This window comes from Ursus arctos, unplaced genomic scaffold (assembly GCF_023065955.2).
Source record: "Ursus arctos isolate Adak ecotype North America unplaced genomic scaffold, UrsArc2.0 scaffold_4, whole genome shotgun sequence".
NCBI classification, from domain to species: Eukaryota; Metazoa; Chordata; class Mammalia; order Carnivora; family Ursidae; genus Ursus; species Ursus arctos.
Window position 1 is genome coordinate 94,470,732 of NW_026623056.1, and position 15,478 is coordinate 94,486,209.

Below are 15,478 nucleotides of genomic sequence, written 5' to 3' on the forward strand. Positions count from 1 at the left end.
GGTGCGTGGATGCCCCTGCAGGACAAGTGGTCACAGTGAAGCCCCAGCTGCCCCAGCTGCTGGCTGCTCTTCCCCGAGGCCAGAGGCTCCTCACGAAGGGGTGATGTGCCCAGGCCAGCAGCCCAGGGCCCTGCACCCAGAGAGCCCAGCCGGGTCAGCACCGTCGTGAATGGGGTGGGCATTTCCAGTCCGCAAGGCTTCCTATCACGTGGCTACCCCAGCAGTGCATGGACACCTCGACCCTGAGGTTCAACTCTGCCCCGCCTCTCAGGGCACTCTTAGCCCCCTGCAGGGCCCTCCCAGAGCAGACCAAACCCCATCTGTCATCCTCCAGGCACAGGCGCCCACACAGCCATAGCAGTGCAGGGGCGGCCACAGGGCCCAGGTGAGCAGACGCCCAATCTCTTGGACCCCCAGCTGTGTGGGCCTTGGGACCCCACCCCTCCAGCCGCCACCCCCGGAGCAGCCGGACAAGCCCAGAGACCCTCGGAGGCTGGGGGCAGCCAGGTCCTCTCCAGCCAGCTCCCCTGGGAGAACGTGAGGACAGCTATGCCACTTCTAGGTCCCACAAGGGGTGGGGGAGCCTGGGCAGGACCTGGCAGACAGCAAAGACCCAACAAAAGCATCCTTCCAAACCCGGGTCCTAACACCAAGGCTCACCCACCGAGAGCTTGCATGCCAGCGGTGCCCAGAAGTGCCCACCAGCCCTTCCTCCAACAGATATAGCCCCGGTGCCGAATTTGTGCACCCTCCACAGGCCCCCACGGGGGCTGAGTCCCTCAGCTGGGGGCTGCTGTCCAGTGGCTGGAAGGGGAGGATGGCATCAGTCACGGACTGAACGGTGCCCAGCCCCGAAATCCTATGTGGAAGCCCTGACTCCCAGCACGTCAGAACGCAGCTATATTTGGAGACAGGATCTATAAAAGAGTAATAAAGTTAAAATTATGTCTGTCATAGGGTGACCCTAATCTCTGACTGGTGTCCTTACGGTGAGAGGAAATCAGGACACAGACATGCACGGGGACAAGCATGTGAGGCCACAGGGAGAAGACGGCATCCACACGCCCGGGAGAAAGGCCTCGGGAGACGCCAGCCCTGTGAACGCCTGGACCTGGGGCGGCCGGCCTCCAGCATGTCATCTGAACCACCCTGTTCTTCGGTGCCTTCTCTGGCTGCCCAAGCTGACAAAAGAGTGCCGGGGCCTCTGGGATACATGAGGCTATGAGGACCAAGGCACAGGTTGCCCCAGCTGCAGTTGGTCCCGACACCCCAGTACTTTCATCCTTACACCCACAGCAGAGAAGTGACCAGAGACCCTCCATTCACAGCCAAGGCCCGGGAAGGTGCCAGCACCAGGCCCTTGTCCAGACTGTGGGCCCAGAAGGTCAGCTGTCCTCAAGACCTCAGGAGAGACAGGGACCTGATGGCTCCACTGGGGTGAGGGGTGGGGGCGCATCAAATCACCTCCCAGATAAAGATTCTCCCGCAATCCACACAGCGGCATGGGCCCTCCTCTCTGCCCAACGTGCTGCCCTCACAGTCTTGAAATTCCCGCTTTGGAACAAGGGACCTGTGTTTTCATTCTGCACGGGGCTCTGCAGATTCTAGCTGTCCTGCCGCTCCCGAATCCTTGCCCCAGGCTCTGCGTTTGGGGAAACCAGCTGCCGGCCCCTTCCGGGGAGGAGACTGAGACCTCCCGTGGGAGGTCCGAGGGCTGGAGGGTCCGGGAGCCCAGCCTGAGCCACAGCCCCTCCCCTCGAGGCTCTGTCCAGGCTTCATTCCACAAACACCGGCGGGCACCTGGTGCGGTGCTCTCCATGCCCTCAAAGAGCCAACGGTAAAGGTACACAGGTAAACAGATTATTTTAATAAAGTGCGACAGTGCCGCGCGGGTGTGGGCGGCGGGCGGGCTGGGCGCCTGGGGTGCGCGGCCCGGGCCGAGAGAGGCGCCTGCTCCGGCGCCTGCGGCCCTGGGCGCTCCGTGGGCGGACGCGGCCCTTCCCCCGGCCCGAGGGGACACCAGGAGGCACGCGGCCCCCGGGTTTGGAACAAACACGTTTATTGCAGGAAAGGCGTGGCGGCGCCGGGGCGGGCTCACCAGGAGAAGAGCGGCTTGTGGTCCTCCTTGGACAGCTCGCACAGACAGGTGAGCAGCAGCAGCGAGTCGCCCAGGAACTTGGGGGGCACCACGTCGATGACCAGCTTGCGCAGCGCGGCCGGGCTGCTGTGCAGCGGGTTGGCGCGCAGGTCGGGCCGCTGCTTCAGGATGCCGTAGGTGTTGATGAGGAACTCGCTGAACACCGGGTGCACGTCGCGGTTGTAGCCCAGCCTCTCCAGGCGCGCCGTGAGCGTCAGGTAGCGGTGCGTCAGCTCGCGCAGCTTCTTCTCGTCCACCGAGCCGTCCAGGGACTTGATGGACGTCTGGGGGCACAGCGACCAGGTTTCCGTGAAGGAGGCTGCGGACGCGGGAGGCGCCCCAGAGCCGAGCCCGAGCCCAGCAGAGCGCAGGCTCCCAGGTGCCCCCCAGCAGACGGGGTCGGCCGGAGCGGGAGCTGCACCCCTAGCGCGGAGGCCGCAAGGCGCGGTGAGCCGTGGGCCCGGGAGCCGCGGCTGGGACTGTCCCAGGCCACAGAACGCTGGGTGCCAGCAGAGATGCTCACAGCAGCGGCTCATCGCGCCCTGTCACACGTGGGCCTCGACAGTCCTTAGCCGCCCACAGGCCTACAGCTGTGTGGGCACCACAGGGGAGGGGGCAGCAAAGGGACGTTTCCCCCAGGGCAGCAAGGGGGATCCTGCGCAAGGGAGGGGACCTGGAGGCAATGAGAGGACCCAGGACAGGGAGGGCTGCCAGGGCAGTGACGGGCCCCCCACAGCAGGGAGGGGCTATAGGGCAGGGAGGGGACCCCGGGGTGTCGAGGTGCACCTGCTTGATCTTCTCAGGGATGTTGGACACGGTGAAGCCGTACAGCCGGGTCACCCCCGGGAAGACATAGGCCAGGATGCGCCGGTCCAGCTGGAAGGCGATCTCCCCGACTATGCGCCCATCCTTCTCAGCGCTGGAGAAGCTCTGAATCTCTGTGAGGAGCGGAGGTAGTGAGACAGGCCAGGGGTCCCAGGACAGGACGGTCAGGGGGCCCCACCTCCCTCCTGCTGGTGCCCCAGGATCCATTTTAGGGAAAGGACCAACTTAAACACAGCCTCTGCAGGTTTGGGGTGCAGCTGCTGGGGCCCGGCTCCCCGAAGAGCCCTACGAAGCATGATGGAGCTGCAGGGTGCCCTCCCCCCATTGCTGCTTCCCCTACCCCCAATGGTGAGGATAAATACAAATGGAGAGGAAAACTGAGTTTTCTGTTGCCAAAAGGGAGAGAGACCTGTCCTCTTCTCCCTCTTAGAGCAACCTCAGTAACACGATCCTAAGTCCTCTCTCTCTGCCCCTTTGAGATGGACAGAAATGTCTTTAAAAGCTTGTTTTTTACAGCCCAGGACTGTCTTGTCCCCCCAGCACCAGGGGCATCTGCCCAGACACCTGGGTCAAGGGTGACCCGTGCTTATCACAGAGGCCCCAGCCCTCCGACCAGGTGCGTTCGGGGTGGGCGAGACGTGTCCCCTACCCTCCTGCGGGCACGTATGTAACCCACGTCACGTGTTCAGGCTGCCTGTGCGTCGCAGGCTGGTTTCATGTGTACTTGATGATAAAACTCTTCCCTACGTTTGTGGAGAGGATTGCTGGGTTGGCAGGAGATCCTGTTTGTAATTATCTCCCTGATGTTAACAGGCACCTGACGTCACCCACCCTTGTCTCCAAAACCTGCTTCCCAACCTGCCCCTCCACGGCAGCCTCTGTGTATTAAACCCTCCGAACTGTGTGCTCTCCAAAAAACACCCAGGCAATGCGCCTGACGGTGAGGGACCCCACATGAGCAGAGCCTCTGCCCCAGAGACCCTCCATCCGACGGGGCCCCCGGCTCCTGCTACCTCTGCATTCTGCTCTTCGATCCCCACCGGAGACGATAACACACCCACTTGCACAGCCTTTCCTGAAGCCTCCATGGCTTTTCCAAGCCTCAGCACAATGCACACCCTCCAGGGCGTGGACTGGGTGCAAGCCTGGGGGGTCCAGCCGGTGGGCAGGCCGTGCATGCGGGGGCTGGGTGACCCAAGACGCAGGACACCCACAGCAGCCCCGGAGCAGCCCCTGCACGGCCGTCTGTGCCGTGAATGCTGCGGGGCTCCAGGACCGACTGTGCCTGTGGCCGTGGGCAGGTGTTTGCCCTCCCTGGCCCCATCCTGTGACTGGGTCCACCTAACCGCTCGTCCCAGAAGGCTGCCCAGTCACTCACACCACAGGAGCAGGGGGCCCCTCCCAGCGCATAACAGCCCATCAACCCGGGTTCTCAGCTCCTTTCAGGGCAGGCCGCTGACAGAGGCCCCCGGATAGCCATGGACAATAGGCCTGGGGGCGCTGTGCTTTCGATCCCTCAGCCACGCACTGCAGCCACTGAGCGGGGAGTGCCCACGGACAAGGCCCAGGGGAGGTGGCTCTGCAGGTGCAGATGGGGAGCGGGGGGGGGGGGGCACAAGGGTGTGGATGCCCCAGGCAGAGGGCCCCGCCTGAGCCACGCGGCCAGAGCCACACGCTCCCCCACAGAACCCCATGAGGGCCTTGGAGCTGGGGGGCCCTGAGGCTGAAGGGTCACAGCGCGGGGGAAGCCGGATATGAGCGGAGGCCGGGCAGGTTTCTGAGGGCTGAGGAGAAGCACTGGTGTGAAATGCTGGGGCCACGGGGCCACGGAGGGTAGTCACTCAGGCAGCTGGAGCCGTAGGACTGGCCGTGGCTCCCATCACACCCTTGGACCTCACTTCAAATAATGCACATACTATAAAATTCACTCTCTTCAAGTATGCAATTCAGATGTTTTTCTATATTCACAGAGTTGTACAGCTGTCAGCACAACCAAATTCCGAAACGAAACAAAACCCTGTACCCGCTAGCGGTCACACGACGCTCTTCCACGGACCCTGCAAGCACCAACTTCCTGTCCCTGGTCGCAGCTATGCTGGACATTTCCTACCCACGTCGTCATGCAGCCGTTCCCGAGGTCTGTCCACACTGCCGCTGGGTCAGCACTGCGTTCCTGTCTATGCTGAGTGACACCCCACTGTGTGGGGGGACCACGTTCTGTTTATCCCTTTGTCCGCTGACAGGCTTGGGGCTATTATGAATAATGCCGCTACGAACATTCATATAAAAATCTTTGTGTGGTCAGATGTTCTCAGTGCCTTTAGATACATACCTAGGAGGGGAAGTGGTGGGACACACGGTAATTCTATGTTTAATTTTTGATGAAATGCCAAACTGTTTCCACGGCGACAACGTATATGCGTTCCAATGTCTCCACACCTCACCAATGCCGTGTTTGTCCCTCGTTCTTATGACAGTCATCCTGGGGGCATGCAGCGGTGTCTCACTGTGATGTCATCAGCGGTTTGCTGGTGACCGATGATACTGAGCATCTTTGATGTGCTGATTCTCCATTTGTAGGTCTTCTCCGGAAACGTTCCTTTGAATTCTTTGCCCATTTTTAATTGGTTTGTCTTTTTACTGTTGAGTTGTGGAGAGTCCTTATATATCCTGGATACTAGTCCCTTATCATCTGATTGACAAATATTTTCTCCCACTCTGTGGGTTGAATTCACTTTCTTGAAATGTGTTCCTTTGAAATACCTAAGTTTTTACGTTTGATAAAGCCCAGAGTATACACTTTTCTTTTTGTTGCTCATGCTTTTGGTGTCACGTCTCAAAACCTCTTGCCAAATCCAAGTCGTATGTTTTATCTCTGTGTTTTCCTCTAAGAGTTTTATGGCATTAGCTCTTTCAGATTTTTTAAGTCTTTGACACATTTTGAGTTAATTTTCATTTGTAGTGTGAGGGCCACCTTCGTTCTTGTGCATGTGTTTGTCCACTTGTCCCAGAACCATTTGTTGCAAAGACTATTCTCTGATTGAATTGTCTTGGTGCCCTTGTTGCATATTAAACCTGTAAATGCTTGGGCTTATTTCTGGACTCAGTTCTACTCCACTGATCTCTGTACGTCTGTCTTTAAGACTAACACACTGTCTGCATTCCTGTAGCTTTATAGTAAGTTTCAGACCTGGAAAGTGTGAGTCCTCCAATTTTGCTCTCCTTTCTCAAGATTGTTTTGCCTCCTCTGGGTCCCTTACACTTCCATCTGAATTTCAGGATGAGTTTGTCAATTTCTACAAGGAGGCCAGCTGGGGTTTTGACAGGGATTTGGGTAGGATTTGCAGATCAGTTTGGAGAGTGCTGCCATCTTAACGATATGAAGCCTTCTGGACCATGAACACGAGATGGTTTTCCACTTATTCAGGTCCTCTGCACTTTCTTTCAGCACTGCATTGTAGTTTCAGTGTGCTCCTTCCCTCATCACTTTGCAAAGCTGCCGAAGCTACCCCGGCGTTAGGGCTGAGAGCCAGACTGACTGCACAGCAACGCATCAAAGCACATGAGGGGCACAGAGGCGCAGGGTGCAAACTCCCTTCTGTATTAGTACACGTCTCACACCAGGAATCAGCCTCTCTTCCCACCCCTGTCCTTAAAGCATAAATTAGATGGAAGAAGTGATATACACCTGAGATGTTCTAGAAATCAATTCTAGTCCAACCTGGGCCTTCCAAGATCCGGCCAAAATCTATTCTTCAAAAAAAAGTCAATAAAATTGACAAACCTCTAGCCAGACATGTTAGGGGAAAAGAGAAAGAAGACGAACACTACCACTGTCAGAAATTGGAGGTGGTATCACCGCAGATGCTACAGACGATAACAGGATAATACTGGAACTTTAGGAACAATTTTATACTGATGAATTTGATGAGATAGATGAAATGGACCAATTCCTTAAGAAAACATGAAAGTGCGCTATTGTGAGTGAACTGCCAAAGCTCCCTCAAGAAGAAAGAGATCATTTGAATAGCTGTATATCAACTAAGGAAAATAAATTTGCAGCAGGGGAAACATTCGTACAAAGAAAATTAAAGACCCAGGTGGTTTCAGTGGTGAGTTTTACCAAATATCTGAAGAGTAAATAATATCAATTCTATATAAACTCTTCTAGATAATTAAAAAGGATGGAGCACTTTCCACCTCATTCATGGAAGTCAACATTAACCTGGTACCAAAACCAGAAAATGACATTAAACAACAACAACAACAACAACTACAGCCCAATATCCCTCACAGACAGCAAAAATTCTCAACAAAAGTTTAGGAAATTAAGTCCAACAAAACAAAAAAGTATAATACGTGATGACCAAGTAGGGTTTATCTCAGGAATGCAAGGTTGGTTTATAATTCAAAAATCAGTCAACGTGGGGTGCCTAGCCGGCTCAGTCAATAGAGTCATTATAAGTCTCAGGAAACTGAGAATTAAAGACAGCTTCCTTGACCTGATAAAGGGTATCTACAGAGACCTGAGCTAACGTCGTACTTACCAGTGACAGACTGAATGCTTTCCTCCTAAATTAGGAAGAGACAAAAATGTCCACTGTCACCATTTCTATCCAACACGTGCTAGAGGTTCTAGCCAATGCAATAAGAAAAAAATAAAAGGAATACAAGCTAGAAATGGAAAAATAAACTTGTCTATATTCGCAAATGACACAATCCTATATCCTAAGGAATCCACAAAAAGCTATTGGAACAAATAAATGAGCTCAGTCAGGTTGCAAGACACAAGGTCATATTTTGTCAGGGTTCTCCAGAGAAACAGAAACAGAACCAATAGGGTGTGTGCATGTGTGTGTGGCAGGGGTAAGGAATCATCTCACGTGATTATAGAGACTAACAAGTCTCAAGATCCGCAAGGTGAGTCAGCAAGTAGAGACCTGGAGGGACTGAAAATGTTGCTCTAGCCTAACTTTGAAGGTCTGAGAACCGAGAGAACCAACGGTGTGATTTCAGTCCAGAGTACTGCAGGCTTGGGACTCAAGAAGAAGGGATGTTTCAGGTCAAGTCCAAAGACAGTCAGACAGGAGGAATTCTCTCCTCCTCAGGGTAGGATTAGCCCTTTTGTCCTATTTAGGCCTTCAGCTGATTAGATGAGGCCCACCCACACTGGGAGGGCAATGCGCTTATTCAGTCTATTGATTTAAATGTTAAACTCACCCAAAATGCTTTCACAGAAACACCCAGAATGTTTGACTAAATATCTGGTACTTCATGGGCCAGTCAAGTTGACAAATAAAATTAAGCATCACAGGAATAAACACAAGAATCAATTGTGTTACTGTATACTAAAAATGAATAATCAGAAATCAATAATGACAAAGGGATACTACTTCTTGTAGCATCAAAAAGGTGAAAATATGGAGGGGTCACTTTAACAAAAATGGGCAAGACCTTGACTTAGGAAACTATAAACATTGTTGAAAGACATTTTTAAACAAGTACACAAACAGAGAGACATACAGTATTCATGGCTCCAAAGGTTCAATATTGTTCAGGCGTCATTTCCCTGAGAACCGACCTAATCAATCTGTAGATACAGGGCAATCCCAAACTCCCAGGAGATTTTTTGTAAAAACAGACAAGTTGAGGGGCACTGGGGTGGCTCAGTCAGGTGGGCATCCGACTCTTGATTTTGACTCAGGTCTGATGTCAGGGGGTGGGATCAAGCCCCACATTGGCCTCCATGCTCAGCGGGGAGTCTGCTTGAGTGTCTCTCTCCCTCTCACTCTGCCCCTCCTCACCTCTCAAATAAATAAATAAATATTTTTAAAAAAACAAACAGATCAGATGATTCTAAAATTCATGTGAAAATGCAAAGGACCTACAATAGCCAGAACAACTTTGAAAAAGGAGCAAAGTTGAAAAATGTATACCATCTGACTAAGAGTCTTACTTTAAAGCTACAGTAATCAAGACAGTATGTATTGGAATCCACACAGACAGATAAACAGAATCGCATGGAGGATCCAGAAATACACTCATACATACGTGGACAAACGCGTCAAGACAAGTCAATGGAGAAAAAATCATCTTTCTCAACACTGGTGCTGGAAGAAGTAGCCGTGTAATGCGAATGTCTTACCACGTACAAGAACTGACCTGAAATTGGTCAGAAACCTAAATGTAAAACCCAAACCCATAAAACTTCTAGAACACCACGTAGAAGAGAATCTTTGAGACTCACCTTCAGTGTGACAAAGATTTCTTAAATAGGGCACAAAAAGCGTGAACTATACAAAAGAAAAAATCAATAAACCAGACTTCATCGAATGAAACAGTTTTGCTCTTTAAAGAACAGTTATGCAGAAGGAAAACCCACAGATTGGGGGACTGCATTTGCGAACCATATGCCCAGAAAAGGACTTGTGTGCAGAGTATATGAAGAACTCTGACAATTGCATCATAAGGTAAGCAACTCAGTCTTTCTTAATAGGCAAAAAATTTTAACAGAAGCAGCCTCAGGCCCTGGCCTCCCAGCCATATTCTGCACCTCTGCTGGAATACGGAGAAGCTTTGGCCAGCTGGCCACCAGCCCACCCTCCCCAGCTGCCCGCCACCACACCCCGGTGCCCACCCTGGTGCCCACCCGTTGCTAGGCCATACCGTTAAGGTAGTAGCTCCTCCTGGTCCTGTCCCCAGAGGGCAGGCTGCTCTCCGAGAAGCACACTTTCTTGGGCCGGACCATCTCCCTGGGCTCCAGCAGGGTCTTGTCCGCCAGCGGGTCCTGCAAGGGGCTCAGGAGTGGGGACAGCTTCCTGTCAGTGCCTCGAGGTGCACGCAGCTCTGGGGGACTGAGGAAAGCCTTGAAGGGCACCTGGGTGGAGGTCGCACAGCCAGGGGAGGCGTCGTCCTCACTGGAGATGGGGGCGTGCAAGCACAGCAGGTCCTCCAGGGAGGACGTCTGCAGCTGGGAGGGTGCGTCGGGGGCACTGGAGAACCTTCCAAAGTCTGCAACTGGGATGGGGAGGGAGGGAAGTCAGGCTGTGTTCCTGAAACATCCCTAAGGAGGGAGACAATACTGGAGAACACCCGCATCCCAGCCTCAGGCTGTGACACCCCACCCCCTGCTTCAGAGCCCTCGTCCTCCCTCTGGAGGGTGCCCACCCCATCCAAGGAAGCCCCCAGCCGCAAGCTCACGGGCAAGGCGAGTGTGCACGCCTCCAGGCGCTTCCTACCGGCCCGTGCGTCCACACACAGTACAGAGCCACCTGTATACGCTTTTAAGTTTTTACATAAATGGTACCACCCTATCCATGTTTTATTCCGCCACATACCTCTTAGCTGCAGCCTTGTCTTTTTTGGAAATTTATCCATGCTGAGTTGTCGGGCAGCTTACCTGACACATGCAACCATTTCCTGGCACATGCGTGATGCGCGCACAGACACACACACACACACACACACACACACACACACACAGCAATTTTCATGTCCGTTGCTCTGCTGACAGACATGAGCAAAATCCCTGGTTTCCTTGAGAAAGCAAAGCTATAATCGGCACCCCTTGCTGCGCCCCCTTGCTCACAGTGAGCACCCTCCACCGTCTACACTGGGCAGAGCCGTGTGCCTGCCTAACTTTCTCCGTGTTCTGCAGTAGCGGGACGTAGAACATTCCAGCAGCTTCGCCGGTCCTAGGTAAGCACAGACCAGGCTGACGGCATCACGTGGCTTTTCCCTAATCCCCGGTGACACTGAACGGCTTGTCACGAGCTCGTTACCCTCAGGTTTTCCTTAGGGGAATTATCTTTGCCTTTTCTCTGCTCATTTTTGGCTTTTTTTGGGGGGGGTTGGTGAGTAGTCTGTAAAATTATTTGTAGCAGCTTTTTGTCTCCTGCGTACTAATCCCTTGTTGATGAAAAGTGTTGTAAATGTCTTCTTCCATTTGGGGACCTTGTCTATATTTTAATCTCTTTAATACTGACTTGTCATGCAGAATTTTAAAAATTGTAACGTGATCAACTTTAACTTACTGAATCTTTTTGTGATTTATAAAATCCTTTTCTACTCCCATATGACAAACTTGTTCTCCTAGCAATAAGGCAAATACATGCTTGAAAAATAGTGTTTCTTAAGAGCCATAATGAAAAATTGTAGGGGCCCCTGGCTGGCTCAGCTGGAGGAGGGTGCAACTCTTGATCTCGGGGTTGTTGGGGTAGAGATTACGTAAATAAATACAACTTGAAAAAGGAAATCATACCCTGAAATGTAGCTCCCCAGGAAAAACAAATCTACCTCCAGCAATGTTTTCCCGGAAAAAAGCGTTCAAAAAAAGAACAGCCGTGAGGATGTGTCTTGCCTTCTGTCTGCCCACTTGGCCAAAACGGCCATTCCCGTGGGTCTGCTTAGGGGCCTCACAAGGTCGTGAGCAGCCCAGAAACGGCCCACGGAGCACCCCTCCAGAGCTCACCAAGAATGAGACATGACAACACCTCTGCTTGCCCCAGAGCTCGGGACTCAGACCTGCTGGGGGCGGGCGGCCTCCCCGCAGAGGCGAAGGGCTGCTCGGCCTTCCCCGGGGCCTGTTCTAAAGGGACTTCTGTTGTGCTCGGCCGGGTGTGGGCTTTGTTTCTGTTCCTGCTTAGGGAGTTGTGATTCCTTCACAAGCCTTCAATAAAGCTGTGTTAATATGAAAAACACAAAAATGTTTAGTCTTGAGTCAAGTCCAAAAAGTAGGCGTCTCTGCAGGCTCCATTTCAATGAAACTGTAAATAAGTATCAAGCACCGGCACAGAACCCACTTCCCAGAAGTAAAAGCCCCCAGGTAACGACCACATCAAGGAAGGGATGAAAAAACGGTTATCGAGAAATAATGAAAATCAAAACAGTACGTACTAAGACATCGGTGCTTTTAAACCTGTATTTGGGTTGAAATTAGTCATTTAAATGCTTTCATTCCTTTTTAAAAATCATCAAAAAGTTAAACATTCAGATCAAGACATGAAGAGGAGCTCCTAAGAAACAGAAAACCTAGCAACAGCAGAAAGGACCGCAGGAAGCAGGTCCACGAAACGTCAGCAAGACCGCAAAGCTGCAGACAGCGACTCTGGGGAAACAACACCGAGAGGTGGAACTGGGAACGAGAAAAGCACCATCGGAAAGCCCAGGACGAGGCAACCGTCGCTGCAGAGTCACCAACATTGCGGCAACGGGAGAGCTCTCGCAGGAGGGTGTTTTTAAATGACCCAATAAAAAGTCTAAATGCACCAATACGTAAAGAAGAGAAATCTAGAAGTTACAAAACCATTATGCTCCGCGGGCGCGGGCCTGCAGGGGGGACAGTAAGGTCTTTCAGGTTCCAGATGATTCTTAATCCCTACGCCGCAGGAACAAGTTTGCAACACCGAAAAAAATTAAAACATGCTTGATCGAGGTTATAAACTGGTCACAACTCTGACGTCAAAACCCCACACAGCAAACCCACAGACGGGAAACTAAAGCCCAGACTCACGTAGGAGCAGAGTCCTGAGGTCCTGAGCAAAGCGCCGGGCCGCGAGGCCTCCGGATAGAGCAGGCTGAGGGCTGCAGCCAAGGGCGCCCCACCACGGCCGGACCGGGGTCACAGAGACTGAACACAACAAGCTCGTTCTCAATTTTTCTTGTTCTTTAGAAAGGACTAGAAGGGTCCTCCCAGTGCCAGCCTGCTGCCGCACCCCCGCCCCCAGGCCCACCCGCTGGCCACCGATGCCAGGGTTCTGAGAGTTCCGAGGGCAAAGACAAAGGCAAAATTAACAAGTACACACACCGCTGATACCCTTTAAAATGGTCCTCGGCGCACAGTGCAGTTGTAGACTCAGAACAGAACCGAAAAGCTTCGCAGCGTGCGGGCGGCCGAGGACGCGGCTGGTGTGGGAGCCCGGGCACCCTCCCCTGGACCGCGGCTGCGTGCGGCCCTGGGGTCGCGAAGGTGCCGCTGGCCGGACGGGTGCAGAGGCCGCAGCGGCTTCTAGCTCGACAGTTCACCAGCACCAAGGGTTTCCGGCCCCGACCCCCGCGGCAGGCCTGCCCTGCCCCGGCCGCCGTGATGGGGAGCCGTGGGGGCCATCGACGTGCGCAACAGCTCAACCCTGCTCAGGGAAACCCGAACGATCCCCGGACAGGCACATGTCAGAGAGAAACCCAGGGAAACGTCGACGGTGGCTGCCTGCGGGAACGGGGCAGGAGCTGGGGCCCGGCCCGTGTGTCACAGCCTCCCGGGGTGTCGGTAAGTTTGCCACAGGCACATGCTGAATACAGAAAACGGGCTTTTCAAGCACATGGCGCTTCGAAGGCAGACGCTAAGCACTGTGAGAAACACGAGCTGCTGGGGGCGCCCCTTGTGTTCACGAACTCCTACAGTGCGAGAGTAGTGCCAAACTCCGGTCCGCAAAGAAGGCTGAGGGTCAGGGCCAGGCCTCGAGGCAGCGTCCCAGAGCCCCGGGCACGGGGGTGGCCCTGACTGGAGTGGAGCTGGCCCCTCTCGGAGGACGGCCGGGGCCTCGCTGACCTTGGCCCAGGCTCTGCAGCAGGGGCTCCAGGCCTCTCTGCGCAAGGCTTCGGCCTCAGGCTGGTCAGGGACTGGAGCTCCTGCTGAGACTGGTGTCCTGCAAGGTCTGGGCTTGCTGGGGGTGACGCACAGGCAAGAGCGCTGGCTGCCATCCCAGGGACTCCGCCCCGACTTGGGCCGTGACCAGGGTCCCCCTCGGAGCTGTCTGGCTTGAGTGAGAGTCTCACCTCTACAGACCAGGCGCCGGAGGGAGGGAGGCGGGGGAGGGCCGCGGGTCTTCTGCCACTGCTGACGCGGGGTGGCTCCGAGCCCTTGCAGGAGGCCCCAGCCTGGCCTGATTTTCGGGACAAAGGACGATGGAGCCACACTGGGTTTGTGACTCTTGGTGGCAGTCAGAGTGCCAATAAGGCTTGGGGACAAGTGCCTTTTGCAGCCACCGCACAAGGGCATCCCTGGTGGCCCAAAAAGGCAGCACTGACATCCCATCGTGGGATGTCACACAGGGGACAAGTTCCTGTGCGGCCAGACCGTCCTCAGCAAGCTTCTGGTGACAGGCGTGTGCCCTGGCTGCTGGTGGGAGCTCAGGACTGGTGGGAACTAGGGGTTTCTCCAGCTGCCCCTTTGGGCATCTTTGTCCTCTTCCCACCATCCCCCCCAACCACCTCCCCCCACTCCCACTGCCCTCTGCTTGTCCCGAGCTCCCTCTTCAAGGTCCGCCTTGAGGCTGAAGGAGTCCAGGTGCCAGGAAGGACCCCGGGCTTTGCACCCATGAGCTCCGTGCGGGGGGCTGGTGGGTCGCAGCCACTGATGTGGGGGCTACCCCCACCCCATTTGCTAGCTGGGACTTAGTGGCCCAGAGAGAAGGGCCTTACCTGAGGACACACAGCAGAATGGGGAACTGGGTCTTGGTTTACTCAGACCTGAGGGAAGGAAGGGGACCCGAGACCACCGGCGTCAGCGAGCCAGGCCCTGCACACACACGGCGGCCTCGCCTCGGCCCCCGGGACCCCAGCAGCCAGCTGGCCCCTGCTGCCCAGGCCCGCGGCCTCACCTGCACTCCCGGGGGAGCAGTCCTCGGGGTAGGCGGGCACCTTGGTGAAGAGGAGGTCCCGGCCCCCGAGGCCACAGCGCTCCTGGCAGCTCTCGCTGAGCAGACGCTTCAGCATCTGGTTCTCCTTCATGAGGCGCACCTGCTTCTTCAGGTCCGCGTTCTCGCTCATGAGCCGGTTCATCAGCGCGCTGCCCTCGGCCATGGCCACGTCTTCAGGTGCTCACGTGCGGGCCCGCGGCCCCATGGAGGTGGAGATCCAGAGCCCGCAGGCGCTCGAGAAGCAGCCCCAGGCCCCGGAGCTCCACGGCTGCCCGGCCTTCCGCAGCCTTGTGACGTCGCCCGCCCTTAAAGAGCCGGTCACCCCGCCAGCGCCGGACCCACCCACGCCACCCGCAGACCTCGCCTCCGGGGCCAGCGCCCCCAGAGCGACACCCCCAGCCGAGGGTGAGGGCCGAGGAGGACACAGGGACAGGTGGGAGAAGTGGGGCCGGGGCTCGTGGGGAGGGCAGCCCCGCCCGAGACAGGAACGTTCCCGCACGTCCTGGCAGCAGCCAGAGCCCTGGGCTGAGGGGCGCGTCGGGCCGTCCACACCACGTGGCTTGTGCAGGCTTCAGGGGAACTGTGCCTTCACTCTGCGCGACTTGTGGCGTCCCTCCCCATGAGCCATCCGCCCTCCCACGGTTCTCGTGCGGCTCCCCACTCTGTGGGGTCAGCAGGGACCCCAGAACCTGGGCCAGCGTCTGGTGGGCCACACGTATTAGGGTGCACCCCTGGAAAGCAGACTTAAGGAAGGAGGGGCAGTGGGGGCAGAGGGAGATGAGCTCTCGGGTGCCCCCAACAGCCCGCGGACCCCCTGGACTCCGGGTGGGCTCTGAGGGGCTGGCAGTTGGAGGCCGCCTGCTGACCACACTTCCCTTGG

General features: G+C 55.3%; 1 protein-coding gene across 1 annotated transcript; it reads right to left on the minus strand.

Annotated features, from left to right (window-relative positions):
- Window positions 1–2,094: 2,094 nt before the first annotated feature.
- Window positions 2,095–14,761, minus strand: SPATC1L (spermatogenesis and centriole associated 1 like). The gene is made up of 4 exons (XM_026499203.3): window positions 14,560–14,761; window positions 9,629–9,979; window positions 2,924–3,075; window positions 2,095–2,421 (listed from the first exon to the last, which is right to left on the minus strand). The coding sequence occupies exons 1-4, from the start codon at window positions 14,759–14,761 to the stop codon at window positions 2,095–2,097; spliced, it is 1,032 nt and encodes a 343-aa protein (XP_026354988.1).
- Window positions 14,762–15,478: the final 717 nt, after the last annotated feature.

What these genes read in the sequence shown, in the direction of transcription:
- SPATC1L (XM_026499203.3), bottom strand. Translation starts at nt 14,761, where the DNA reads ATGGCCGAGGGCAGCGCGCTGATGAACCGGCTCATGAGCGAGAACGCG. An exon ending in CTGCTCCCCCGGGAGTGCAG is followed by an intron (nt 9,980 to 14,559) that starts GTGAGGCCGCGG and finishes TCCCCATCCCAG; the next exon opens with TTGCAGACTTTGGAAGGTTC. An exon ending in TCCCTGAGAAGATCAAGCAG is followed by an intron (nt 2,422 to 2,923) that starts GTGCACCTCGAC and finishes CTGTGCCCCCAG; the next exon opens with ACGTCCATCAAGTCCCTGGA.